The 27566-nt window shown below is 50.7% G+C and overlaps 1 protein-coding gene across 1 annotated transcript in view; it reads right to left on the bottom strand.

Moving 5' to 3' along the window:
- Positions 1 to 26925, bottom strand: part of PRKD2 (protein kinase D2) — a 33566-nt gene extending 6641 nt beyond the window's left edge. The window contains exons 1-15 of the mRNA XM_055552427.1: positions 25949 to 26925; positions 23591 to 23729; positions 19377 to 19508; positions 15278 to 15432; positions 14951 to 15173; positions 13315 to 13392; positions 13084 to 13237; positions 12035 to 12152; positions 11670 to 11747; positions 9917 to 10175; positions 8034 to 8086; positions 7812 to 7884; positions 7032 to 7138; positions 6005 to 6166; positions 1808 to 1906 (exon numbers count right to left, since the gene is read on the bottom strand). Coding sequence (XP_055408402.1) covers positions 1808 to 1906; positions 6005 to 6166; positions 7032 to 7138; positions 7812 to 7884; positions 8034 to 8086; positions 9917 to 10175; positions 11670 to 11747; positions 12035 to 12152; positions 13084 to 13237; positions 13315 to 13392; positions 14951 to 15173; positions 15278 to 15432; positions 19377 to 19508; positions 23591 to 23729; positions 25949 to 26188 — 2070 coding nt within the window. The 5' untranslated portion in view covers positions 26189 to 26925. The remainder of the gene's footprint in view (positions 1 to 1807; positions 1907 to 6004; positions 6167 to 7031; positions 7139 to 7811; positions 7885 to 8033; positions 8087 to 9916; positions 10176 to 11669; positions 11748 to 12034; positions 12153 to 13083; positions 13238 to 13314; positions 13393 to 14950; positions 15174 to 15277; positions 15433 to 19376; positions 19509 to 23590; positions 23730 to 25948) is intronic.
- Between the last annotated feature and the right edge of the window lie 641 nt (positions 26926 to 27566).

Genomic DNA, 27566 nt, shown 5'->3' on the forward strand with positions numbered 1-27566 from the left:
GTACTCTTGCATGGAAAATCCCATGGATGGAGGAGCCTGGAAGGCTGCAGTCCATGGGGTCTCGAAGAGTTGGACACGACTGAGCAACTTCACTTTCACTTTTCACTTTCATGCATTGGAAAAGGAAATGGCAACCCACTCCAGTGTTCTTGCCTGGAGAATCTCAAGGACGGGGGAGCCTGGTGGGCTGCCGTCTGTGGGGTCACACAGAGTCGGACACGACTGAAGTGACTTAGCATAGCATAGCATAGTCTTGTATTTTGGGGCTATCCTGTGCACTGTCAGCTGCTTAGCAATCCCTCCATGCCAGTAGTAACGCTCCCCCTCAAACAGCTTGTGACAACCAAAAACGTCTCCAATGTTGTCAAATATCCCCTGGGGTGCAAAATCAGCCCCAGCTGTAAACCAGTGGGCATGGAGATGGGGATGTCTCTACTTACTACAGTTCCTAATGCTCCAGAATGCAGCTTAGCACATACTAGGCACACAATAATTTTTAGTTGATGACCAAAATGAACTTTTAAAATGAAATGAAAATCACAAAAGAGAGATAAGGAAGCAAAAACTTCACAGGGGTGTGGAGGGGCTAAATGAGAACCTGTAGCTAAAGGCCCTTAACCACAGCGGGCACCCAATCAACTGGAGCTGTTACAATCATTACCCTTGCTCAATCGGGCTTTGCCCCAAGGGGATGCTCATCCAACCAGTCAGAGGCTCATCAAAATTGTTTTCCTGGGACCTCCCTGGTGGACCAGTGGCTAAGAGGCTACGTTCCCAATGCAAGGGGCCTGGGTTTGATCCCTGGTCAGGGAACTAGATCCCACATGCTGCAACTAAAAAAGATCTCACATATGAAAGGGAAGATTGAAGATCCCACTTGCGGCAACTAAGACCAGGAGCAGCCAAATAAATAAATAAATATGAAAAACAAACAAAGAAGAACACCAAAAAACTGTTTTCCTAAGAGACCCACAGAAGAAATTACCAGTCGCTCCCCTCCAATATCTGTTCTCTATTGCTATTGCTAAGTCACTTCAGTCGTGTCCGACTCTGTGTGACCCCATAGACGGCAGCCCACCAGGCTTCCCCATCCCTGGGATTCTCCAGGCAAGAACACTGGAGTGGGTTGCTATTTCCTTCTCCAGTGCATGAAAGTGAAAAGTGAAAGTGAAGTCGCTCAGTCATGTCCGACCCTCAGCGACCCCATGGACTGCAGCCGTCCAGGCTCCTCCATCCATGGGATTTTCCAGGCAAGAGTACTGGAGTGGGGTGCCATTGCCTTCTCCGATCTGTTCTCTGCTTCTCCTCTTAATAAAAATTCCGGATTTTTAATGAGCCACACGGCCGCTCAGAATGAAAACTACATTTCCCAGCGTCCTTTTGAAGCCCCACGTGATCAAGTTCTGGCCAATGGAATGTGAGGCGTGCCCCGTGCACGTTCATAGTATTACCTTAGGGAAGGAAAATGATGCCTCCATTTCTTCTACCCCGTTTCTTTCCTCCGCCGCATTATCCTTTTACATTTGGGAGGCGGGGCAGCAGCGGCACAACATGAACCATGAAGACCAGGCAACGCCATAGAGAGGCCAGAACAAGACAGCAGGAGCTGTGGTCCTAACACCATTGCACGGCTTTTTCACCCTCAAAATGATTATGCTGGTCCCTCCATGAGTGAGAAGCAAGCCTCTGGCTCACTTAAGCCATTATCTTGGGTCTCTGTGGCTGATTAATTATCTTGATTAACACAGTCCCGACCCACCGTTAGTGTTAGATGGACTTCCCCAAATAAGGAGGGGACATTTCTGACCTGAGGAAATGGGTCAGCTGATGACAGCAACACGTTTTCTGGTTTCAAGTCACAGTGGACGATATTCTTGAAGTGAAGGTGTCTCAAAGCCACCAGAATCTGAGGGGAGGAGATGGCACCAGTAAAAAAGTTAGAAGAATCCCTGCTGTGAGATTCTGCCTTCAGCAGCCAGTCCTCCAAACCCCATCCATGCCATCACCAGCCCCCTGCAACTCCACCCCCCCCGCCCCAGACCAGGGAAGGCATTGGAGTGCCAAACAAGAAGCTCAGAACCCCAGAACCATTTCAGTCAAAGATAGAAGTTGGACACATAATTCTAGGGAGACTGAACTGGAGCAGGGGGTTTGGGAAGATCCTGACACCCTTTGACATGCAGATCCTGCTGGAAAAGAGCTATGAATAACGCAGCGGTTTCAAGGAGGTGCTACTGTGTGATTCAATTTTTTAAAAAATATTTTTTCACGGATTAAAAACCTGAAATACTAAACAATTACAAACAATACCAATATGACATAAATCAAACATAACACCCTTAAGAGGTGGGGTGTTAGGTAGGTGTTAGGTGGGTTTGAGAGCCAGCCTTATCAAGGTAGCATACCTGGCTCCACACTTACTAGCCTGATGCCTACAGCAAGTCACTTTATCTCTCTGGGTCTCAGTGTTCTCACCTGTAAAATGGGGGTAATAATAGAAACCATCCTCATGGGTTGCTGTGAGCTTTAAGTGAGTTGAGTGAGGTATATGAAGTGCTTAGGGCAGTGTCTGGCACACAGCAAGCACTCCATGTGAGCTATTATTATTGTTGTTGTTTTGGTTATTATTCTTGTGATGGCCTGTTAGTGGACACCTTCCTGTGAGTGTTTCAAATAAAACTTTTCCTGCTGTAGCTGTTAATTTAAGAGTATTCTATGATGGCAAGGTGAGCTGACTTAAACAAACAAACAAAAAACTGTTGGTCTTCCCTAGTGGCTTAGTGGTAAAGAATCTATATGCTAATGCAGGAGACATGGATTAACTCTCTGATCTGGGAAGATTGCACATGCTGCAGAGCAACTAAGCCCCTGCTCCCAACTATTGAACCTGGTCTCTAGTGCCCAGGAGCCGCAACTACTGAAGCCCTTGAACCCAAGAGCCTGCGCTCCACAAGAAGAGAAGCCACTGCAATGAGAAGCCCATGCTCGCCACAACTAGAGAAAAGCCAGGCTGCAATGAAGATCCAGCACAGCCAAAAATAAATAAATGCAAAAAAACACACCAAAACTGTTACCATTTGTAACTACTTATCTATGGAAGCCATGATTTTCCTTGATTCTACACAACTCAAACAAAATGTCAAATTGTCAAAAGTGTGACATAAGCATGAAGCTGTAATTTATATCTTAGAACTGAAATATTTGGACTTTTTCGTTGTTTTCACTGGATGATTTTGGAGTATGGAAATGCTATTTGGAAGCTACTGCTGAGGTCCAAGTTCCTCACTCCACAGACAGAGAGACTGGAGGTCCAAAGCTATATATGGGAATCCTCTCCTACATAGCTTCAGTTTACTGATTTTCCCAACCCCTAGTAAATATGGTGAACAAAGATGGTAGATGGGAAGCTGGACAGATCCAGGTTCAAACCTCGGCCAGACTGCTACCTGGCAGTGTGACCTTGTACCTGTATGACCTTGGGCGAGACCTAGGAAACCCCTCAACCTCAGTTTCCTCATCTGTAAAATGGAGATTATGGGGCAACCCCATGGACTGCAGCCCACCAGGCTCCTCCATCCATGGGATTTTCTAGGCAAGAGTACTGAAGTGGCTTGTCATTGCCTTCTCCAAGTAAATATGGTGAACAAAGAGGGTAGATGGGAAGCTGGACAGACCCAGGTTCAAACCTCGGCCAGACTGCTACCTGGCAGTGTGACCTTGTACCTGTATGACCTTGGGTGAGACCTAGGAAACCCGTCAACCTCAGTTTCCTCATCTGTAAAATGGAGATTATAATAATACCTACCTCAAAGATGGTTGTGAAGTTTATAAGTTCATGAGGTATAGGGCTTAGCCCAGGACTTGGGGTGGGGCAGGCAAGAGGCAAAAAGCAGAAATCTGCAGAGAGAGAGAAAGATAGAGAAGAGCACAGACAAAAAGAGAGAAAGAGATGAAAGACCAGAATGAAAGAGAAACTGCCTCAGTTGCTGAAGGCAGGCAATTTCCTCTCCCCACCTGAAGTCCAGATGGGCCTGACTCAGTGAGTTTCTATCCCTACCCCACAAGCCAGGCTGACAAAGGCAGACAGCTTGGGAGAGGAAGGGTGCTGGGCCTGCAGAAAGGAAGCCAGCACAGGAGACTTTTCAACCGACAGGGAACAGGTCCCAGAATTAAGTGTGGGCCCAGCCAGGTGGGAAGATCTTTCCAAGAAGGCTGTGAAACCCCCAAAATGAAAGTAAACACCACAAACAAAATGAAGAGGAAAAGAAATACTGGGATAAAAGATGGGAACAACACAAGCAACAAAGATCCAGGGTCCTTCTTATACAAAGAACTGTTTACAATTCAATAAGAATAATACAACTGAAAAAAATGGCCAAAGAGTGCATAAAGCACAGGTCAATAAATGTGTGAAAATATGCTCAACCTCACTAGTAATTTTTAAACCACCAAGTGAAGCCATATGAAGTATTATTTTTCTACCTTTAAGCCTAGTGATTATATTGGGAATTCCCTGGCAGTCCAGTGGCTAGGACTCAGCACTTTCACTGCCATGGCCCACATTCAACCCCTGGTCAGGAACTAAAATCCCTCAAGCCATGTGGCTTGGGGGGAAAAAAAAGGACTGGTGAATATATTATCCAGAGTAAGGACTGAGAAAATAGACACCCTCAAACTCTGTTGGTGAGAGCAAAGATTGAAAGAGGTTTTAGAGAATAACTGGGCAACACCTTTCAAAAAAATTTTAAGCACATTTCCTTAGGCTCGGGAGTCTACTATTTGAAACATGTTCTATTGAAATCCTCCCACCAGAGCCTATTGATGTTTGTAGACAAATGTTCACAGGCTGTTGTTTGCAGTAGTGGGATAGTGAAACCAACTACATGCTCAGCAACTGCAGAATTTAGTGATATTGTCATGGGATACAATTAAGAAAAAGAGACAGTTCTGCTAACTACATACTGAAATAGAACGGTCTTTCAGAAGCACTATTACAGTGAAGAAAGTAAGAAGCAGAACAACAGTGTTATATGTGATGTGAAATCAATTTAAATGTATGTATGCACACACAGAGACAAATAACACAAATTAGTTTGACTTTTGGAGAAGGGAATGGCATCCCACCCCAGTATTCTTGCCTGGAGAATTCCATGGACAGAGGAGCCTGGTGGGCTACATACAGTCCATAGTGTTGCAAAGAGTCAGACATGACTGAGCGACTAAGACACTGTTTGACTTTACTCGGTAAAAGCATGCTTCCAGGTTTAAATCCCACCAGCTGTGTGACCCTGGGTGAGTGACTTAAAGTCTCTGAGCCGCAGTAAAATGGGAGTAGTAATAACCACTACCACATGGGTTGCTAGGAAGATTACATGAACTAAAACAGTGGCTGGCATCCAGTAAGGGCTCAATAAAGGTTAGTGACCACATTGTTTATCATTCTCATTATCAGCACCCCCATCTCAGCCCTGCCCACTCTGGGTGATCACTGTGCAGACCCAGGGCTATCGAGGTCACCACTGTGTCCTCACACTGCCCAACATGGGGCCAGACACTGTTTGCTGAACCATTTAATAAATGAATGAATGAGCTCCCCAGGGAAAGGCTTCTCTCTCCTTCCCTTTTTCTTTGTGAAGTCAGGCCCAGTGAGCCTGACTCATTATATAAAGTAATAAAAGATAAAAAATAATAGTTATTTTCTATAATATTATTATTACTGCTCTATTATTTTCAACTTGTCTTATGTATCTATTGTTATTACTCTATTACTGTTATTCTACTAACTGTTCTATCATATTCTATTATAATTTTTAAAGTATCATTCTAATACTTTTTCTGATCGTTATTACTCTATTACTACATTTTCTCTTATCTGCGATTATGATTCTCATCCAATGTCTGCCTGCCCTTCAGGGCACACAGCACAGGTGCGTCTTGCAGGACAGGTGGGGAGCCAGGCTGGGGAGGGGGGCGGTGGGCGGGGCAGTGGGCGGGGCGTGTGCACCTGGGTGATGAGGAACTTGGTGAGGCGCTCAGGCAGCCGGCCCTTCTCGCTGGAGAGGATCATCTCCAGCATGTCCCCGTGCAGCTTCTCCATCACCACGAACACCTTCTCCGGGGTCTCGAACATACATTCCAGATTGACAATCCCTGGGTGCCGCAGGCTCTGGGGTGGGTGAGGTGGGGTGGGGAGGAGGGGGGTCAGGACCCAGGTCGCCCATGAGCTTGGGACCCCAGAGGACAAGCCACAGGAGCGGGTGGACAACAAACAAGAGGATGTCCCTGGAGGGCCGTTCCCCCCTGGGGGTGGCAGTGGGGGAGGGGAAAGGGTGTCCACAGCCCCAGAGAGGACCACCCCTCCCGCACCACCAGGTGTCCAGAAGGATCTTTACATCATGAAATTGTGGTGAAGGCCCAGGGTTGAGAGAGCAAGAGGGAGGGGAGCCTGAAGAAATGGGAAGGAGCTTTGTACATCTGTATCTTTTAAATCCCCACCCTCCTGGCTCTTCCCCAACCCTTGCCTAGCTGAACCCCATCTGTTCACACAGGTCCCCACCCAGCCTCCTCCCAGGGCTCCAGGCACCAGCCCCACAAATCTTCCACCTCCACTCCAAGAGCAGCCAGTGGGATCTTTCTAAAGTTCACACATCTGACTCTGTCCCCCTCTTTGCTCAAAATCTTTCCATGGCTCCCTAGTACCCTCAGGAGAAAGCCCATAGGGTGGGACCCCACCCTGGGACCCCACCCTGTTCCCTAGCCTCACCGCCTACCACCTTGCTTCACATAAACCATCTAATAACCTTGAACCCCTTCAAGTTCCTAGAAGACTTTGTGTTCCTTCTCAACTCTGGAGCTTTGCACAGGCTGGTCCTTCTGTTCAGAATACGTACGCCACCCCTTCAGTCTCAACATGCATACCGCCTCCTCTAGGAAGCCTTCCCTGACCACCCGCAGACTGGAGGAAGTGGGAAGGGCAAGTCTTTGCAGGGGGGGGATGGGGGCAGAGCGGGACCACAGACTCCAGGGGTCACCTGCAGAATGGCCACTTCGTTCCGGAGTTGGCTCTCCTGCTTGGTGGGGAAACGCAGTTTGTCGATGACCTTTACTGCCACATCCCGGCCTGTCTTCCGGTGCTTCCCTGGGGAAAGGGTAGGGGAGGTGGGGGATGAAAGGAGCAGGACCTTCCAGTCCTGGCAAGAGGAAGACCCCACTAGAGATACACAGCTACAGTTGGGCAGAGGTGGATGAAAAGCCACCAAGGGGGCTCTGAGGGGCCCCCAGGAGTGATGTCAAGGGTGGGGGGGGGGGGCGCTAGGAATAAAGGTAGAATGAAGGAAGGTTAAGTTAGAGCTCTGAGGCGCTATAACATAAGAAACTAGATTTGTAACCAATCAGAATCCAGCATCTAGCTCTGTGGCCAATCAGGGCAGAGTTTACTTTCCTATTAATAATGGGAGAAAGTCACTGGCCTTTCCGAGTGAGAAAACGTGAGCCTGCAACCATCTGCCCCCAGGATCCAGCCTTCTTAATCAACTAGAAAAGGAGGTGAGCATGTGGCCAATCAGAAGGGGAGGTCTGGGGACTTCCCTGGTGGTCCAGTGGCTAAGACTCTGAGCTCCCAATGCAGGGGCCCGGGTTCAATTCCTGGTCAGGGAACTAGATCCCACATGCCACAGTGAAGATCAAAGATCCTGTGTGCCATAACCCAGGGAAGCCAAATAAATAATTTAAAAAAAAAAAAAAGAAGGGGCGATCTGGGGCCCAGAAACCCGCAGGATGCCTTTCTAGGTCGGCTCTTGAAACATCCTTACCGCCATAGACCACTCCAAACTGGCCGGAGCCCAGGACCTCATCTGGGAAGATCTGGTAGACAGTGGCGATGTCCTGCAGGGTGGGAAGAGGGAGAGTCAGAGGTGCACCTGGCGATGGGGGGTGGTCAAGGAAGCTGGGAGGGTGGGAGAGCTGGGGGGTGGTTTGGGGGCGGGGGGGGGCGGGCACATCCTCGGGGCTGCCGGGTGTGGGTGGGGTCTTACCACATTCTCTTGAATCTGGCTGTTAGACACAGAGATGCTCAGAGAAGCTTGTCCTGGGAAGAGGGGGAAGGCGGACGTGAGGAGACCCCAGGCTCAAGATCACCCATAACTCCACCCTCTGGAGCCAGTAGTTAGACTAGACTCATTCACTAAGAACCTCAGTTTTCTCATCCCGAAGAACGGGAATGATAAAAGGACCTCCCTCCTAGGGCCAGTGGGAGGAGGAAATGAGAGGAGCTCAAAATATGTTGTCATGAAGCAGTTCACCGAGCATTTCATTCTGTGATCTCAGCCCCAAGGGAGGCATGATGATCCCATTTTACTGAGGAGGAAACTGGGGCTCAGTAGGAAACTGACTCAGGCTTCTTCCCCTGAATTTGCCCCACTACCAACCCAACCAGGGCCAGACACTTCCAAAGTCCTGATCCTTCTGCCATTTGAACATCTGTCCCCTCCCTGAGGAATATTCAGTCCTTGCCCCTTAGCCTCCTCCCTGGTCTCTCTGTCCTGTCTCCATCTCTCCTATTCCCCCTCCATAGGGAAGCCAGAGGGATCTTGAAAGCATAAGCCTAACTCTGTCCTTCCCCTGCTCAAAACCCTGCCATGGGGACTTCCCTGGTGGTCCAGTAGCTAAGACCTCACACTCCCAATGCAGGGGGCTGGGTTCAATCCCTGGTCAGGGAACTAGATCCCACAGGATGCAACCACGAGTTCCCATGCCCCAACTAAAGCTCTCGTGTGCTGCAACTGAGACCTGGCACAGCCAAATAAATAAATATTTTTTTAATTAAAAAAAATTCTGCTATGGCTCCACAGTGTCCTGAAGGGGAAGGCCAAGTCCCTTAAATAGCCTAACAGGAAGTGTCTGGTCCCTCTGCCTCTTTGACTTCATCCTCTCCCTTGTTGTTGTGCATTCCTGACACTCAGGCTTCCTCGCCAGGCCTCCCATACGTCAAAGTCTCTCCTATCTCCAGTCCCTGGCACTTGCTCTTCCTTCTGCCAGGAATGCTCTTTCTCTCATTCTGCTGCTGCTGCTGCTGCTGCTAAGTTGCTTCAGTCGTGTCCGACTCTGTGTGACCCCATAGACGGCAGCCCACCAGGCTCCACCATCCCTGGGATTCTCCAGGCAAGAACACTGGAGTGGGTTGCCAAGTTAAATCCTCCTCGTCTCCCAGTCTCAGCTCACATGTCACCCTGGGACCACATTGGATTCCTCTAGCACACGTTCTACATCCCACTTGTCATTCCTCCAGGAAGATCTGATGAACATCTGTCAGTTACCCTGGACTATGAGCTCCATAACATAGTAAACCAGGACTCTGATCATCCTTTGCCTCTGCCTGAAACGATTTCCCATTTCCCTTCTCTTCATTTCACCCCTCCTCAACTTCCATGTCTTAGCCTGGATGTTGCCTCCTCCAGGAAGCCCTCCTGGACACTCAGCCTGGGTTAGTCACCCCACTCTGAGCTCCCATAGCCCTCTGGCTCCCCTGTCCCAGCCCTGCCAACTGTGAGTCATCAGTGTCTGGGGACAGGTCTATCTTCCTTCTGGGACTGTGAGTCCCGGAAGAGTGGGGCTGTTTTGGTCACAGCTGGGCCCACAGCACTGTCTGGGCACAGGCCAGGCACAAAGGAACATGAATTAAAAGGTCTGAACTAACAACCTGAAGGAGTCATTACCTGCCCCAGGACAAGACTCAGAAAGGGGAAGTGACATGCCCAAGGCTACATGTGAGGTCTGGGGCTTAATGATTTAGACTGATTTCTGCTGAGACCAGAAGCCACATTCTCCGCTCTGCCATTCCCTAGCTCTTTCCTTCTCCAGGGCCCCACCCAAGCCCTCCGAGACCGCTCTTCACAGGGATCTGAAGTGGGGCCCTTACTGTGGGGTGTGTGGCCTGGAGCGCTGGGTGCGTCCTGGAGGATGACAGGCATCAGGGCCTGGCGGATGGCCGTTTCCCAGCCCCGGGCAGTCTCGGCCCCCTGCCCACTAGGCCCTCCTGGGGCCCCACCAGGGGTTTCTCCCACAAAGTAGGTGGCATTGGCAGTGACAATCTCGAAGCAGTGTGGGTTGGTGCCTGGTGGCACAAGGCTGAAGTTCTGGGCTGGCTCCACGGTGAGGATTTCGGACAGTGGAATTTCCTGGCAGGACAGAGACAGTATGCGTGAGGGCTCTGGGCAGACCCTGGAGCTCTCTACTTACTCAGATGAGCACAAAGAATCCAGGGTTGGTGGGGAAGAGCCTGGTTTGCATGGAGTGGTCAGGAAAGGCCTCCTGGTGGAATTTACATTGAAGCAGAGATCAGAAAGGTAAGAAGAGGCCAGCTGGTGGAGGAATGTTGGGGGGGAAGCATGTGCAAAGGTTCTGAGGTAGAAAAGGTTTGTGTTCAAGGGACATGCCATATCCCCATTACATGGATGGTGCCTGGCACAAAGTAGGTATGCCAGGTTTGATGAATAAAAAAGGATCAGGCTAGGGTCAGCTCTGCAGGGCCTAATGGGCCACAGGCAGGAGCCTGGGCTTTGTCTCCAGGGCCCTGGGGAACCATGGAAGGGTTTAGTGCAAGGCAGGGAACATTTCTCTCTAACTGTGTGTGGAAGGTGAATGAGAGAGGATGGGACTGACAGAGGAGACGAGGAGGGAGGCAGAGGGGGCCCTGGGAGGAGAGAAGGTGGAGGGTCTATGGAGAGGAAGAATATGCTTTGAAAAGTGTTGAAAGACAAAGGAAGGGAGGAAGAAAAGAAGGAAAGAATGAGAGAGAGAGACTTGTGAAACCAATAAAGCCAGGAGCCAGGACTTTACTGGGGGTCCAGTGGTTAGGACTCCGAGCTCCCAATGCAGGCGGCACAGGTTCAATCCCTGGTCAGGGATGATCCCACATGCCGCATGGCCAAACCAAACAAACCAGGAGATGGAGATGTTGCAACAGGGATGGTATTTAAGATAACATGGCTTGAGGAAGATGGGAAGGATGAGAAGAAAGTAGCCATGGGACGGGTTAGGAGGATGCTCCAGAGCAGGTAAACAGTGAGGTGTCTGGGTTTTATTCCAAGGGCAGTGGGAGCTACTGGGAGGTTGTAATGGTTTTAATGGACTCCTCTGACTGTTGTGTGGAAAAAGACAGTGAGGTCGAGGGCAGAAGCAAGGACCCAGGAGGAGAGTTGCTGGAACCCAGGACTGGCATGGGAGGCAATGATGAATAAATACAAAGAAAGAATTCAATAAATTAACTATAAAGTAATAATGATAACACACTTAAAATTACTGGGAGTTTAATGGAGCTTAACATACGCCTGGTCCTAAACTAATTGCTCCACATAGATTATCTCTTTGAATTCTGGCACAGCCCTGAGGCAAGGACTATTCTTGGACGCCCTTTACAGGTGAGAGGCGCAGGGTGCAGAGAGGTGAGGTAACTTGCCTGGGTCCCCCAGCTGAAAAGTGATGGAGCCGAAATCAAACTGAGGGCACGGTGTCCACGTAGGCGACACTTGCTGATGGGACGGGAGCGTACAAGCAGGGGGTGGGCAGAGGGTGTGATTCGCAGGCGTTTGGCTGAAGCAACTGGGAGAGGAAGGGAGAATACAGCGGACAAAGAGGAGAGGGCTGGGGGACCTGGGAGCCAGAAGGCCCACCTTGTAGTATCTGTTGGTCGTGTTGTTCTGGAAGAGCGTGATGCACTTGCAGTCCAGGCGCCAATAGTGCCGCTTCCTCTGTTGGGAGAGGTGCTTGAGAGGGTGAGGTCTTCCGCCCCGCATGCTACTGCTGCTCTGACTAATCCCAGCCAAATCCCGCCCCTAATTCTAGCCCCGCCTCACCCCTGACCCTGCCTTAGTCCCGCCCCCAAATCCGGCCCCGCCCCCAAACGCCTAGGGCCACCCATTTCTAGCTCTGCCTCAAGCATGACTCCGCCCATTCCAAGCCCCAACCAGCCCCGCCCCCTCAAACCCCTCCTCCTCCAACTCTAGCCCCACCTACCCGGCTCCCCGCCCCTACTCACCAGTGTATCCTTGTTGCTGTAATGAACCACCCAGCCCTCTCGAAGCGTTGTGCTGGATTTCCGCGTTGTGTGTCGCACTGACTGCACCACCCTCATTAGGGGGATGTACCCCAGGGAGCTGAGAGTCGGGGAGAGAAGGAGTGAGAAGTTACAAGCAGAAAATAACCATAGTGCCTGGGGCTACAGCAGGGGGAGGGGTGGGGAAGTGGGAGTCAATCTCTGGGTAGCTAGGGCGATTTCGGCCCCGCTTTTTTGCCTGTGTTTCCAGATTTACCATAATGAGGAAGGCGACTCTTGAGAGACCCACATTAAAAGGCTGGTTTCCAAAGTCAGGCTGCCTGGCAAGTACTAATCTCTTCGTGCCTCAGTTTCTCCAACCAAAGGTGGTGTTGTGAGAAGTGAAGCCCTTCTTAGCAGCTTAGCAGAGTGTTTGGCACATCGTGGGCCCCCAGTAAGCGGTAATGAGTCCTGAACCCACTGATTGTGGAGCCAGTTGTGTGACACCAAGCAAGTGGCTCAGCCTCTCTGTGCCGCTGTGCACATACTGTTGTTACAGTGAGGAAATGAAGGCAGAGAAAAATTAAGTGGCCGTGCAACTCCAGAGCCAACAATCTCTTGATCCCTGTGTGAGAACCTGGACTGCACTGGCTGTGGCCACTTCTCTTTGCCTCGCTGAGACTCAGTTTCCTCATCTGTGAAATAGGCTGCCTCTCCCAATAGTCCTCTCTTCTCAAGTGCTTCAAGGTTCAGCTCTGAGAGCTTATCACTCTGTTAATGATAGGAAAGACCTGGGAGAAAGGGATCCTGAGGTTCCAGGTGGCCAGGGCCGGTGGCACTAGGAGGAAACTCGGGGTGACCACTGTGATCTGAGTACCCCCCGCCAGCTTCACTTCCCATCCTTTTCCCCTTGTTCTCCCTGCTTCAGCCACACCAGGTTGCTTGCTATTCCTGCAACAGATCTCAGGAAACTGGGAAATGTAAAAGCACAGGGTGTAGTCAACCCACAGTAGGGATGCAGAAGGGCCTTTGCTGGATGGGGCCCTGGGTACCTCTCAGATTTGCCCCCCTCGCCTTCCTCCTCCTCGCTGGCATGGAGAGCATTTTCCGAGTGGGAGCCGGGGATGAAACCAGAGTCATCTGGCTCATCCATGAGGGAGCTCTTGTCAGCCTCGCTGAAATCAGTGGCCTCCTCCATGGGCACATCTGGGGGGACAGGGAAATCAGAGGGGCCTCCACCCAGTCCTGTCGCCCTTTCCCACTCAGCACCCCTAGCTTCTTACCTCCATTGATGAGTGCCTCCCCCAGACAGTCGTTAGGGACGCGGGTGGCGCAGCGTTTGTGACAGTTGAACTTGCAATCTGGTGGTAGGAGGACAAGGAATGTGGAGATGAGTGGGAGGGGGAGAAGAGAGGTCACCTCTAAGGGTTAACCCTTGACCCCCTAGCCCCTAGTCTCAAAAGAGTCTGTTCTTGCTTTGTGGGGCAGGAAAGCTAACTGGTCCTACTCTGGTCATCCTGCCTTTGAGTCAAAGTCCTCAACTATGGAGTGGCTCAATTAAATGGAAGAGGGCCAGATGAAGTGTTCATGGCTTGACAGTCCTAGGACTCAAAGAGTCTAAATTTGGTGACTCTACACTTCTATGATTCTAGACTTCTAAGCCTCTAGAATCTGAGTGTCAAAATCCTTAGGATTCTGTACACCCATTAACCTAGAACTTAATGTTTCTATGGTTCTTTAGCGCCAAACACCTAAGATTCTAGAATTTGCTTGTTCTGATGAATCCTAGAATTGGATGGCTCTAACTTTTTATGGATCTAGACTTCTGGTATTCCAGAATTTGATCATTCAAAGTTCTGGGATCCTAGATTTCTAGGATGCCTCCAAGGCTATATGGTTCTAGACTTCTCAGACTCAAAAGTGTTGTTTCTAGGTTTCTATGGTAAAGCGTCTGTCTATAATGCGGGAGACCCGGGTTCAATCCCTGGGTTGGGAAGATCCCCTGGAGAAGGAAATGGCAATCCACTTCAGGACTATTGCCTGGAAAGATCCCATAGACAGAGGAGCCTGGTAGGCTACAGTCCATGGGTCGCAAAGAGTCGGACATGACTGATCGACTTCACTTCACTATCATTCTCGCTTCCTATGGTTTTAAAGTTGTAACATTCTGAGAATCTTTTTTTTTTTAACTTTAAAAATCCCATGTATTTGGAAATTAAATGCCCACTTTTAAATGATGGGTGTATCTAAGAAACCATAACAAGGACATAGATAATATGTGTCATAGAATAGATATGAAAAGAGAATTTGCCAGAATTTGTTGCATGAAGCTGTAGTTGCTCAATGCAATTAAATACACTGGGGAGTCTTGAATAAGGTATGAAAACGAACAATGGACACCTGAGAATCTATAATTTGAGAGTTTTAATATTTCTGAGTCTAAGGTTCTGTGCTGAGTTGGTGATGGACAGGGAGGCCTGGTGTGCTGCGATTCATGGGGTCGCAAAGAGTTGGACACGACTGAGCGACTGAACTGAACTGAAGGTTCTGTGATTCCTTCTGTTGAATCCTATGATCCAGAAGTCTTGAAACTTATGTTTCTATAATTCTCTGATTTGAGAATTCTCAAGTTCTACAGTTTTAGAATTCCATGCTGAGAGTCATATGAATCTAGATTTCTCAGGCACTAGGATTACAAGTTTCTAAAGACTGAGGTTCTAGGATTCCGGAATTCCAAAGGTTCTAGAACACCAGGATTCAGGGCACTCCCTTCTGAGACCCTGTGCTTCTAAAGAACAGGCCAGAGGTTCTTGTTTCCAGCCACAAGCCCAGCTGAGATCCTAAGTCTCTTAGAGTGTGCGTGTGGGTGGGGGCAGATTCTGACTCTGTCCCCACCCCCACCCCGGGGCCCTTGCTGACCTTTGCACTGTAGGCCCTGGCGAAAGAGGCCCTTGAGGAGTTTCTTGCAAGCCTGACAGACGGTGGGCCGTGTGTAGCTGTGGATGAGGAAGGTGTGTGGCACCTTGACCTTGGACAGCAGCATCTTATCCAGCTCGATGGGGCGACCGGTGTAGGACGAGGCAGAAGATGAAGAGGAGGACGAGGGAGGGCGGCGAGGGATGAGCTCGGTGGTACTACGGCTCTATCAGACGTCAAGAGTGGAAGGGACACTCCAGTGAGATTCCCCCACATGGGAGCCCCGTCAGCCTCCAGCCACTCACCTTCTCCATTCCCCCAGCCGCTCACCAGCTCATCAGTCATGCTGAGCAGGGACTCGGAGGTGCCCAGGCGCACCGAGTGGCTGCTGGCCAGAGACGTGGACGACAGGCGTCGCTTGCGCGCCCCGCTGCAGTTGTTGGGGATGCTGAAGGCGCAGCGCTTGTGGTAATTCAGTCCGCAGCCTGTGGGGGGCGCCAGACGGTCAGATTCATAGCCTCTACCGGGTCCGGGCTCTAAAGCTCCGCTCACCCCCTCCTCCTCCTCTTCTGAAGCTCTGGAATAGAGCAGATCCCTCGAGATACCTCTTCCTAGTGTAATTAACTTCAACGGAAAACTACAAAACCCAATTCAGGCAGAACTGCTAAGGGCTGAGAGACTGCAGGAATAAAGGTCTGGGGAATTCCCTGGCAGTCCTGTTGGTTAGGACTCGGCGCTTTCGCTGTTGAGGATGTGGTGCAATCCCTGGTTGGGAAAATAAGCTCCAAGATGCGTAGGGCAGCCGGAAAAGAAAGAAAGAAAGAAAGGTTTGGGCCACCACTCTGGGCAGGTGAGGTGTTGGCTGAGGGCGAGGGAAATATGGACCAGGAAGTGGAGAAGGAAGACAAGGAAACCTAAGCCACGTGATTAGTTGCAGCCCCGAGGACTTCACAGTTATGACTATTTCTTCCTTACTTTGTTATGAATACATGCGGATACCAAATATTTTCTTCTTCCCTCTTCTACCCCGTTATTCTATAACATATTAATAATAACTAGCTTTATATCATGATATATAAGTTGTTGTCGTTCAGTTGCTAAGTCGTGTCTGACTCTTTTGCCACCCCATGGACTGAGGCACCTCTGGGTTCCTCTGTCCATGGGATTCTCCAGGCAAGAATACTGGAGTGGGTTGTCATTTCCTTCTCCAGGGGATCTACCCGACTCAGGGATGGAACCCGCGTCTCCTTCATTGGCAGGCTGATTCTTTGAGCCACCTGGAGAGTCCTGACATCTAAGTTACAGGATATCAAAGGAGAAGAGGGACTATCACACGAGGACATTGCCTTCTGGAGAAAGAGCACGTTTTCAGTCCCACTCCGGATGGTTGTATCATATCAGGTGGAAGTGTGACTTTGTTCTTTCTTTTCTATTTTTAATCCTTGACCATGATAGAGTCAGGCTCAGCTTGTCATTTCCTACTGGACTTCCTGAACGCTTCTCCATACATCTCTGATAATTCCAGATGACTCCAGGACTGCTTCCTTCAGGGACTCCCTTGCCTAAGACTCCATGCTTTCCAATGCAAGGGGCCTGGGTTCGATTCCTGGTCAGGGAAATAGATGCCACATGCTCCAACTAACAGTTGGAATGCTGCAACTAAAACCCAGCACAGTCAAACAAATAAAGAAATACTAAAAAAAAAAAAAAGCGTTCCTCCATCCTTTGGAAACTTCTTTTGAAACACCTCATGAAACCTGTCTTCTGGCAGCCTGCCTGTTGCAGACTTTCCTGCTCAGTAATTCCTCCTCCTAGGCAGTCTCGAATGCATGATGTCACAACTGCAGATGCAAGCCTCAGGACCATTGTTGGCACTGCTAGGAGTTCCAGGGTTGCAAATCGCACACAGGAACCATGTCTCAGTTTGTCTTTAATTATTCACATGCTTCACCGAATTTCAGAATCTCATCTTTGACTCCTAGCATGAATACCAAAGTGGAGTCAATCTCCTGTAGGAAGGTTGTCACTGGCATTAAGGACAGGCATTTGGGCCTCTTTTGGAACCACGTGTACTTGGACCATCATCTGTGACGCCAGGCCAATGAAGTCCACTCGGAGAATGGCCATTAGAACTTAATGACACCAGGGATACACCGTGATGAAGGTTATGCAAACCAAGACATCAAGAGTTGGATACGATGTGTGAACGATGGCAATATTGATAGCAGCTTTGAATGCACTAAACTGGTTTTTGCAGGCCTAATACAGCTATTATCTCTAGAGCCCTTAAATAATGCCACAAGTGTATTTAATTATGCTTTGTTTTTTTGTTGTTGTTTTTTGGCCATGCGGCATGCAGGATCTTACTTCCCCGACCAGGGATCAAATCTGTGTCCCCTGCAGTGGAAAAGTGGAGTCTTAACCACTGGCCCACCAGGGAAGTCCTCCACAAGCATATTTAGGGCTGCTGTTGCTGCTCAGTAGCTTCAGTCATGTGCGACTCTTTGCAACCCCATAGACTGTAGCCTGGGCTTCCCTGGTGGCTTAGTGGTAAACAATCTGCCTGCAATGCAGGAGCCGCAGGAGACATGGGTTTGATTCCTGAGTCGAGAAGATCCCCTGGAGGAGGGCATGGCAACCCACTCCAGTATTCTTGCCTGGAGAATCCCATGGATAGAGGAGCCTGGCGGGCTACGGTCCATGGGGTTGTAGAGAGTCGGACATGACTGAAGCGACTTAGCATGCGTGCACACAGGCAGACTGTGGCCCTCCAGGCTCCTCTGTCCATGGGATTCTCCAAGAATACTGGTGCTAGAATACTGGTGTGGGTTGCCATGCCCTCCTCCTCCAGGGCATCTTTCTGACCCCTGGGATTGAACCTGCACTTCCTGCCTGCACTGCAGGCAGATTCTTTACTGCTGAACCACTAAGGAAGTCCCATATTTAGGAATGCATGATAAGAGTCCTCACCAGTGCTGTGGGCCATCTGAAACACAGGGTATCAGGGACTCCAGATTTCCATATGAGCCTGACAGCCACAAAGCTGGAGATCCTTAGACAGTGGAGCATCTGAGAATACTCTTTAATAGTGGGTCACACTGAATAAACAATGGTGGTTCAGATCATCATCTTAGAACGGATGGTCCTCATTTGCTGTGTATAGAGCCCAGCTAAGGCGTGCAGTGCCGCCCTCATCTTCAGGGTAGGAATGATCTCAACGTTCCCGATCAGAAGCATCAAAGACAGAAACAGTGAACCTGTGGATCCCAACTCTTGGGCTTAACCTTAAGACAACTTGTCTCAAAGGAACACACTGTGTTCCTTTATTTTTTTTTAAGTATGACCTAAGGAGATGCGTTAAAGGTGCTTGTTATGGACTAAATGCTTGTGTTCTCCTCCAGATTCATCTATTGAAGCCCTAATCATCAATGTGACTGTATTTGGAGATGGGGCCTTTAAGGAAGGAATTAAGTTTAAGTGAGGCCCTAAGGATGGGGCCCTGATCAGGGGGACTGGGATCCTTATAAAAAGAAGAGACATGAAAAATCTCCCTCTCCCCACGTGCTGTGTGAGCACACAATGAGATGGTGGCCATCGGCAAGCTAGGAAGTCAGCCCTCACCAGGAGCCATATCTTGTCAGAACCCAGATCTTGAACTTTCCAGCCTCCAGAACCAAGAGAAAATAAATTTCCATTGTTTACACCACCCAGCCCATGATCTTTTGTTAGGACAGCCCTAGGAGAAGGAAGTGCCAAGTTGCCAAGGGGTGGACGCTGATGGTCAGCTTTATGTGTCACATCCCCAGTTATTAATCTGCGTATTACTGCGAAGGTATTTGGCGATGTGATTCAGTCCACAAAGGGAAATCATCCTAGTTAATCTGGGTGGGCCTGTTTGAGTCAGTTGAAAGGTTTAAAGAGCAACCTGAGATTTCCCAGGTGGAGAGACGTTTCAGCTCTTGCCTGAGTTCCAGCCTGCCCTTCCTGACGACCCACACCGTGGATTTCAGAGTTGCCAGTGACCACAATCCTGGTATCCAATTCCTTTCCCAAATATCCCTTAATATGTGCTCCCTACAGGCTCTGTTTCTCCCGTTGGTGCCTGACTGGTATGGGTTCCGCCGCTCTCTTCTCCATCACCCCTTTTCTACCCCAAAGCCTCTGTCTCTTACGTCTCCCTCGGAGCTCCACCTCCCAGTCCCCACCCCCCACCCCCAAACCGAGTCCCACCCAGATCCCGCCCCCACCCAGGCCCCACCTCCTGCCCCACCTCTAGTTCCTCCCCCAAGCCCTGCCTCTGGGCGCTCACCTCGCCTTCCGAGCCCCCGCCTCTTAGGCCCCACCTCCAGGTCCTGAGCTCCACCTCGGCCCCGCCCTCACGCTCACGCCCTTCCTCTTGGCCCCGCCTCCAGCCCCCTCGGTCTCTCACCATCACACTTGAGGCCCTGGCGAACTAGGCCGAAGAGCATTTCCCCGCAATGGTCGCAGAAGGCAGGCGCTCGGTACGAATGCACGGTGAGGGCATGCGGGCGGATCTGGAAGTCTTCGAAGGTGGCCGAAGCTGCAGGCAGCAGAGAGGGGTGCATGGTTGAGCCGCGACCAGCGGTGGCCATTTCAGCCTCCGTGTTCCCAGGTTTCTCAGTCCTCCCGGCTGCAAGGTTTGATCTCGCCTTCAATCATTTACTCGCATCCTACATTCGACCTGGGTTCAAATCCCAGCTCCACCACTGGCCAGAACACCTATGTACCTATGCCAGGAGCTGAGGGGAGGGGGAATGGGGAGTTGTTTAATGGGTACAGAGTTCCAATTTTGCAATATGAAAGCAGTTTTGGAGGTTGATTGCATAACAATGTGAATATGATTAACACTGCTAAACACTGGACTTTTAAAACGGTTAAGATGGCAGTTTTATGTTATGTATATTTCATCACAATTTAAAAATGTTTAACTAAAAAAAAATACAAATGTTTGGGTCCCACCTTCAGAATTTTTTATCTACTTGATCTGGGAATTGTAAAAAAAGAGAGAGAGAGAAAGAGAAAGACAAAACAAAAGAAAATATCTATGTTTCTCACTTTTCTCATCCGTAAAATGGAAATTCAACAGATAATTACTGGATATTGTTCCAGGGGCTGGGGACACTACACAGAACAACACAGACAAAATCTCTGCCTGGCCTCTAGTAAGGGAGACTGACAAACAAGTAAGAGAAATACTCTCATTTAACAGTCTCTCAATCTAGCAGTTACTCTGTGCCAGGCGCTATGCTGAGTTGTTGCTGCTGCTTAGTTGCTAAGTTGTGTTCGAGTCTTTTGTGGAGTCTGTAGCCCGCCACGGGATTTCCCAGGCAAGAATACTAGAGTGGGCTGCCATTTCCTTCTTCAGAGGGATCTTTCTGATCTAGGGATCACACCTGTGTCTCCTGAATTGGCAGGTGGGTTCTCTACCACTGAGCCACCAAGCCACACTGTGCTGAGTACTTTATAATATTAACAAATTTAGCCTTCTCAAGAGCCCACTGAGGGACATAATTATCCCTATTTTCTAGATGAAAAGACTACAGCACGGTAGGTGAAGCAATCTGCCCAAGGTCAGACAGCTAGCAAGGTGCAGAACTCAAATCCAAATCCAGGCCAAGGTGGCTCTAGAGTTCATGCTTTTAACCCTGTACATGAAAGTGTTAGTTGCTAGTCGTGTCCGACTCTTTGCGAGCCCATGGACCATAGCCCACCAGGATCCTCTGTCCGTGGGATTCTCCAGGCAAGAATACTCGAGTGGGTTGCCATGCCCTTTTCCAGGGGATCTTTCTGAGCCACTGTGCATACTGCTTCTGAAATTTTTAAGCAATAAAATATACACTAAGTGAGAAGTCAGTAAATGCTTGGGAGAAAAATTAAGCAAAGAGGTTAGATAGGGAAGATGCAAGAGGTACCATTTTAAATAGGTGGCCAGGGGAAGTCCCTGGCGGTCCAGTGGTTAGGACTTGGTGCTTTCACTGCCTGGGGCTGGGGCTCAATCCCTGGTTGGGGAACTAAGATCCTCAAAACCTGTGCTACATGGCCAAAATAAAATAGGTAGTCAGGGAAGGCTTTCTTGAGGAGATGACATGAGGATACAGGCTTGAAAAAGGTAAGAGTCTGGGCTATGCAGGAATCTAGCAAAGAACAGGCCCAGTACCTTTTTTCTTTCTTTTAAGTACTTTATTTATTTGGCTGCACTGGATCTTAGCTGTGGGATGTGGGATCTAGTTCCCCAACCAGAGATTGAACCCGGGCCCCCTGCATTGTGAGCACAGAGTCTTAGCCACTGGACTACCAGGGACATCTCCGTGCCCAGTATCTTAATAGTATCTGCTTACAGTTCTTTTTTATGGGTTAAATGAATATATGGAAAGCTCTATTTGTTTTGTTTTGTTTTGTTTTGCGCCTTACCATATTGCTGATGGGATTTTAATTCCCAGACCAGGGATTAAACCTGGGCCCTTGGCAGTGAGCTTGGAGTCCTAACAACTGGACTGACAGGGAAGTCCTGGAAAACTCTTAAAACAGTACCTGACACAGAGAAAATGCCCAATAATATGTTAGCTATTATTTTAAAAGTTTTGTTTTTGGACTAAATCTTGTTGGGCTCCCTACCCCCACCCCAATTTTTTGTCTATCATTAAGTTACTTTTCTTATATTATGCAATGGAAAGGGGACTGTGTTCTATGTGCCAAGCACTGTTTACACACTCAGGATAAAGCTCTGAACAAGAGAGATTTTTCGCCCCACTCTCAGAGAGCTGACATTCTTTTCAGGAAAGAGACAAGAAACACTACAAAAAAAAAAAAGAAGAAGAAGAATAGGGACTTCCTGGTGATTCAGTGGCTAAGATTCTGCATTCCCAATGCAGGAGGTCCAGGTTTGATCCCTGGACAGGGAACTAGATCCCACAAGCCAAAAAAAAAAGACTTGGCATAGCAAAATAAGTAAAGAAATGTTAAAAAAAACAAAAATGCCAAAAGCCAAAACCAAAAACAAAACAGCAAGTGCAAAGGCCCTGAGGTGGGAGGGAGCTTGGCTTCTTCAAGGGACAGAAGGCAGACAAGATGGTTGGAACAAAGAAAGAAAGAAGGACAGTGTTAAGAGATGAATTCAGGGAATTGGCAGGGGCCAGGTCATGCACAGCCTTGAGACCACTTTGAGGAGGAGTTTGCCTCTTTTCTTCCAAGGGTACTGGGGGGCCATGGGAGGATTCTGAACAGTGGAATGTCATGAGTTGACTTGGGTGTTACTGCAATAATCTAGGCAGGAAGTGATGGTGGCTTGGATCCATGGAGAGAATAAGAAGTAGCTTCAGGATGTAAATTAAGGGTGAGATCAGTAGGTCTGATGATGGACCAAGTAAAGGGGTACGGGAAAAAAGAAGAGTCAGGGATGACCCAAGGTTTGGGGCATGAGCACCTGTATGATATCCTTCACCAAGCTGGAGAAGATTGTGGGAAGAGAAGGGTTAGAAGGGCAGGGGACTTCCCTGGTGGTCCAGTGGTTAAGACACTGCACTTCCACTGCAGAGGGCATGGGTCCAATCCTTGGTGGGGGAACTAAGATCCCATATGCCCAGTGGTGCAACAACAAAAAAGAAGGCAAAAATCAAGATTTCTGTCTTGGACAGGCTATATCTGAGATGCCTGGAGGCACCTGGTGAAAGCATCAGGAAGATAGCTACATGAACAAGACTAGGGTTTGAGGGGAGAACCAGGATGAAGATAAACATCCAAGGGTTGTGAGACTCTAGGTTGGAGGTAAATCCAAACTTCTAATTGTCATCCATCCATCCAGCAAATTTTACTGAGCATTGCAGCACTCAGGGTGGGGGTGGGGATGGGGGCGGGCGGGGGGGCGGGGGGAGGACACACAACCAGAGTAAGGAAGGTGCTTCCCACCCACCTCAGCCTTTCTGAAAGAACCAAGGGCTAAAGATTCCTCTAAGTGCTGAGAGCTTGCGCATCTATCAAATGGGAAGGGCCAGTGGGTGGGCTAGATTCTGGCTGAAAATCCAGGTGCCCGGGTTTCATCTCCTGCTGCAGAATCTGATTGAATTAAGCATGTCATCGAGAGGAGACACAGACAGCAAAACATTTTGAACTTTATATCAAGGTGACGCATAGGTCTAGAAAGGGCCAAATCAGAAACGCATAGCTCGATGAACCGTCAAACTGTTCACGCCGTGTCACCAGCATCCTGATGGATAAATGGAAGTTTCAACCACTGTGACCCGCCCACCGCAGCTTCCTCAGAGGCACCCACTCTCCTGGCTTCTGCCAAAATAGCGTAAATGTCTTTGTGCTTCGTAAATGGCATGATTCAATGCCTAGCTTAGCTTCTGTCCCTTAAGCAAGATGTGTGAGATCCATCCCGGTTGCTCTGGCTCATTTACGTTCAGTGCGGGGCGAATTCCACGGTGTGCAGGGACCACATCTACCCATTCCGGGAAGCGGAAGTTTTTAAGAGCTCCCCGGGGCTCCTAATTTGCAGCCAGCGCTTAGAACCGCGGGTCCCTAACTTGAAGAACTGTTTCTGGGCCTACCCCGCCCCGCCTCCTACCGATGTCCCGCCCCCCCGCTCGAGGCTCCGCCCCTAGGCGGGCCTCGGCCTCTCACCCGACAGTACCACCTCCACCAGGTCGCCCTCCTGGATGTCTCCGGCCGAGCGCACCAACTGCAGGAGGTTGGCCGACGTGGGGTCATGTTTGAAGAGCAGGATCTTGTCGTAAAGGCCGTAGAAGCCACATTCAGGGAACTGAGGGGGCGGGAGAGGGACGTGGTGACGGAAAAGCTCCGAGCAGCGGTCTGGAACCTTCCCAGGGCAGGGCGGGCTGTTTCCCCCGGAAACTCAAGGGACCCCGCAGCCCCTTGCTTCCTGTCTGTACCCTCCCAAACCCAGCTCGAGTCGAGCCGGGCAGGGTGCCAGAGACCCAGGTGTGCTGGGCGAGAGCCACCTGCCAGAGTTGGGGAAGGAGACTGGTTCTGGGATCTTGGGACCTAGAATCTTCTGGAAGTGAGAGGGGCAGGGCTGAGTGAGCACCCCTTCCCTTATCTCCACACCACCTCCTGCTCCCGCAGCCCCCCGCCTCCCCCCTCCTTGTCCCCCAACCCCCAGTTTCCTTCCTGAATCTATTGTCCCTGTTACCTGGCTCCACGCCCAGCACTGGGGCTGGGCAATCTGGAAGGAGGAGATTTAAGACTCCTGGTTGGGGGTGTGGGGTGTGGGGGTGCAGAAAGTCTAGGGCTCCAAGGAGTTGGGAGATAGGCAAGGTGCCCCTACCCAAAGCCCCAAGGACCCAGGTGCCCCGGTCCCCAGCTTAGGGAGAGGGGGGGGCAGGAAATGAAACCTGTAGAACAGAAAGTGAAACCACCCAGGTGGAGCCGCTGGAAGGAAGGAAAGGGGCCCTACTACACCTGGACAGGGGGGCAGAAGAGAAAACTGGGGTGAGGCCTGAGGGGGTAGGCTGAGGACTTGAGCAGATAAAGAATCTTACCCAGGGAACAACTGCTCTCCCCCCAGCCTGTTTCCCCAAGGAGCAGGCTGAGTTGGATGTGGGAGCTGGTTAAGGGGAAGAGGGGTTGGTGGCAAAGGAAACTCATCTGTTCTTGCTGCTGGGAGACGGTCCCCAGGTGCCAGGACTTGAGTCCTGACTGCCCCGGAGGTCTTTCTCTAAGTTTCCTTGTCTGTAAAATGGGAGAGTTGGCCAGGCTCCTCGTGTTTTCTCTGAAGCCCAGAGAATCCATTCCCAGGAGTCTAAGAAGATTCTAGAATTTGAATATTTGGGGATTCCAGCATGCTCCTATGGTAGGATTCATTTCTAGATTCCAACAAATTATTATAAAGTTTAGACTTTTAACTACCTAGATTAGCAGTAGCCTAATATTTTAATGTTGTAGGGATCTGCCAAACTAGGATTCTAATATTTGAATATCTTAGCCTGAAAGTTTTCGACAACCCAGCATACCAAAATTCTAACATTTTAATGCTCTAGGATTCTAACAACATGGGAATAGAATATTCCAACATTAAAAAAAAAAAAAGAATATTCCAACATTTTAATGTTTTAGTACTTCAACCACCTCAGGGTCTAATGTTTGAACACTTCAATACCAGAGGAGTCAGTTACCTAGCAGTTGCATATTCCAACAATGTAGAATTCTAACATTTTTAAAGTCAAAAATTCCAACAGTAGAGTAGCCCACTATTCTAACTTTTAGTGTTCTAGAATTCAAACACTGTGTCCCACCCGCTTTTCCCCTTGATGAGATTCTCCAGGCCTCAACCCCAGTGACCGTGATGTCCAAAGCAAAGCGTGGGGTGGAGTGGGGAAGGCGCGTGTTGACAGGCCAGCCTCAGAGCTGAAGGGTGGGGACACCGATCAGGAGCGGGGACAGAGACCTCAGAACCTCTGGGGATTTTGAAGAGGCGCGCCTGCCCCTCCATACACACCTCCGTCCTGGGGGAGGGCAGAAATTGGTCCCTGAGACCTCACTTGCCCCTGGCAGTTAGTCCAGGGTGCGCACCCACACCCTCACCCACACATGTCACCCGATCGCCCAGGCCGGCCCGGCTTCAATTTCTACTGTTTCCACCAAGTCGGAGGGAGGCTGGGGTGGGCCCAGACAGAGAGGTCTCCCACATCTGGGGCTCCCGCCTGCTCCTTCTGGGTGCCTACACCTGGCTGGCCCCTCCCTTCCTCCCTGCTGTCTGCAGCAAACAACAACATGCAGGGACATGCAATTCGGGGAGGCCTCTGGGGCACCCCACCCCGGACCAGGCCTCTCTCAAAGGGGTAGTGGGGTGAGGAGGCAACTGGGGGGCCAATGCTGCACCCCCACCCCTCAGCAGCCCGAGGCTTAGTCCACTTCTCTCCCCCTTCCTTATAATGGGCTTGAAGCCACCTCTGCCAGCGCCCTCCCACCCCCCAGACCTCTCCTAAAGCTGGGGCGGGAGTGGGAAACCTGTGTGCTCACCTTCTGGTCAACGATGGAGCAAGCCAGCTGCTTCACGTGGGCCAGCTCAGAGGCGGCGGGCAACAGCACGAACTCGCGGGTCAGCCCGATCTGTATGTGGAAGGAGACCCCCGAGCCCGGGGCCGGGACCTGGGGCAGCAGCGGTGGCGGCGACTGCAGTTCCAAGCCGCCGGAGGGCGAAGGTGACCCCGGCCCGGGAGAGCCCGGGAGCCCGGCGGGATGCGAGGGGGCGGCGGCCATAGGGCGAGGCCCGGGGTCCGCCGCCCGGCGCCCACCCCGGGATCCGGCTGGAGAAGCCTGAGCAGGGAGGCTTGGGTCACTGTATCCCAGGGACCTTATAAGCGGGGATCCCGGGAATCCAAGAAGAGAACCGTGCCTGGCAGGTTGAGGGAACTCGAGGATAGTGGGACCCTGGGAAGTTAGAGAAAAGCAATCCAGTGGATCAGACACCCACCCGGGGAATTAAAGGATCACAGATGATCAGAAAGGAGAAATCTAGTGCTTTTGGGGAGGGGGGCCAGCGATTGGGAGATACCAAGAAATCAAAGAGGAAAATCTAGTAGGTCCGAGTCACAGCGATCAAAAGAGCCCCGGATCCAAAGGATCCGTGGAGAGAGAAGGGATTGGAAAGGGAGCAGGTGGAGTCGAGAAGTCAGTGGCTCTAGAAAGATGATCCATTTAAGAAGGGGGCCAGAGGGATTCACCAGACCTTGGGGGTGGAGAGCAGGAGCCTCTGAGTCGGGGATCGAATGGATCCCAGGGATCCGATGGCGGGCCCGGGGATGGGCAGAGGGATCCCGAGGGCCGGGGTGCTAAGGAGGGAATCTCACGGGTCTCGGAAGTTGGAGAAAAATTCGGTCGGGGCCCGCGGGGAAGGCGGTGTTACCATCGGCAGTGGGGTGGCGAGGGGTGGGAGGGATGGGAAAGTCGCCCAGCGCAGGGAGCCGGTGGCTCTTTTTCCCCCTCCAAAGTTTAACTCCGCGGCGGCGGCCCAGGAGGAAGTGTTTAGAGTGACAGTTCAGTCGGCCAATCGGCACCGCTCTTGGTGACGTCAGAGAGGGTGGAACCTGATGAGAGCCTGGGGGCGGAAGAGGAGGGCGGGCTCAGCGCGCCTCCAAGTTGGGGGTAACACCTCCCCCGCCCAGGCCTGGGGACCTGGGCTGGGAGATGCAGGACTGGGAGGAGAGACTGATTCCTCCCACTAACAAAGCCTTGTCTGGAAAGTTGACTTTTCCCTCAGCTGGTAAGGGAGGAGCAAGCCACCCTCACCCCCACCACAGGTCGCGAGGCCGGGGCTGAAGAGGCGTCTGGCCCTTTAAGGAAGGGAGCCATCTCGCCTGGCCTGCATCCGGCGCCCACCGCAGGGGAAAGGGTGGGAGACGGTGTCAGGTCCGGTCCGCTCTCCGGAGTGAGCCTGCGTCTTCCCAGAGCGTCACCGTCCTCCCTCGCGACACACCCCAGCCCATTCCACAGGTGGAAAGACCGAGGCCTCCAGATGGACAGAGATCCTTGCCTCAGGTCTTGCCCCAACGACCGTGGCCAAAGTGCCACGAACAGACTGGAGTGTCAGGGCTGGTGCGCCCAGTGCCGGTAGAGTCAGGCTCAGGGCCGGCGGAGA

Source organism: Bubalus kerabau, chromosome 17, assembly GCF_029407905.1.
Source record: "Bubalus kerabau isolate K-KA32 ecotype Philippines breed swamp buffalo chromosome 17, PCC_UOA_SB_1v2, whole genome shotgun sequence".
Classification (NCBI taxonomy): Eukaryota; Metazoa; Chordata; class Mammalia; order Artiodactyla; family Bovidae; genus Bubalus; species Bubalus kerabau.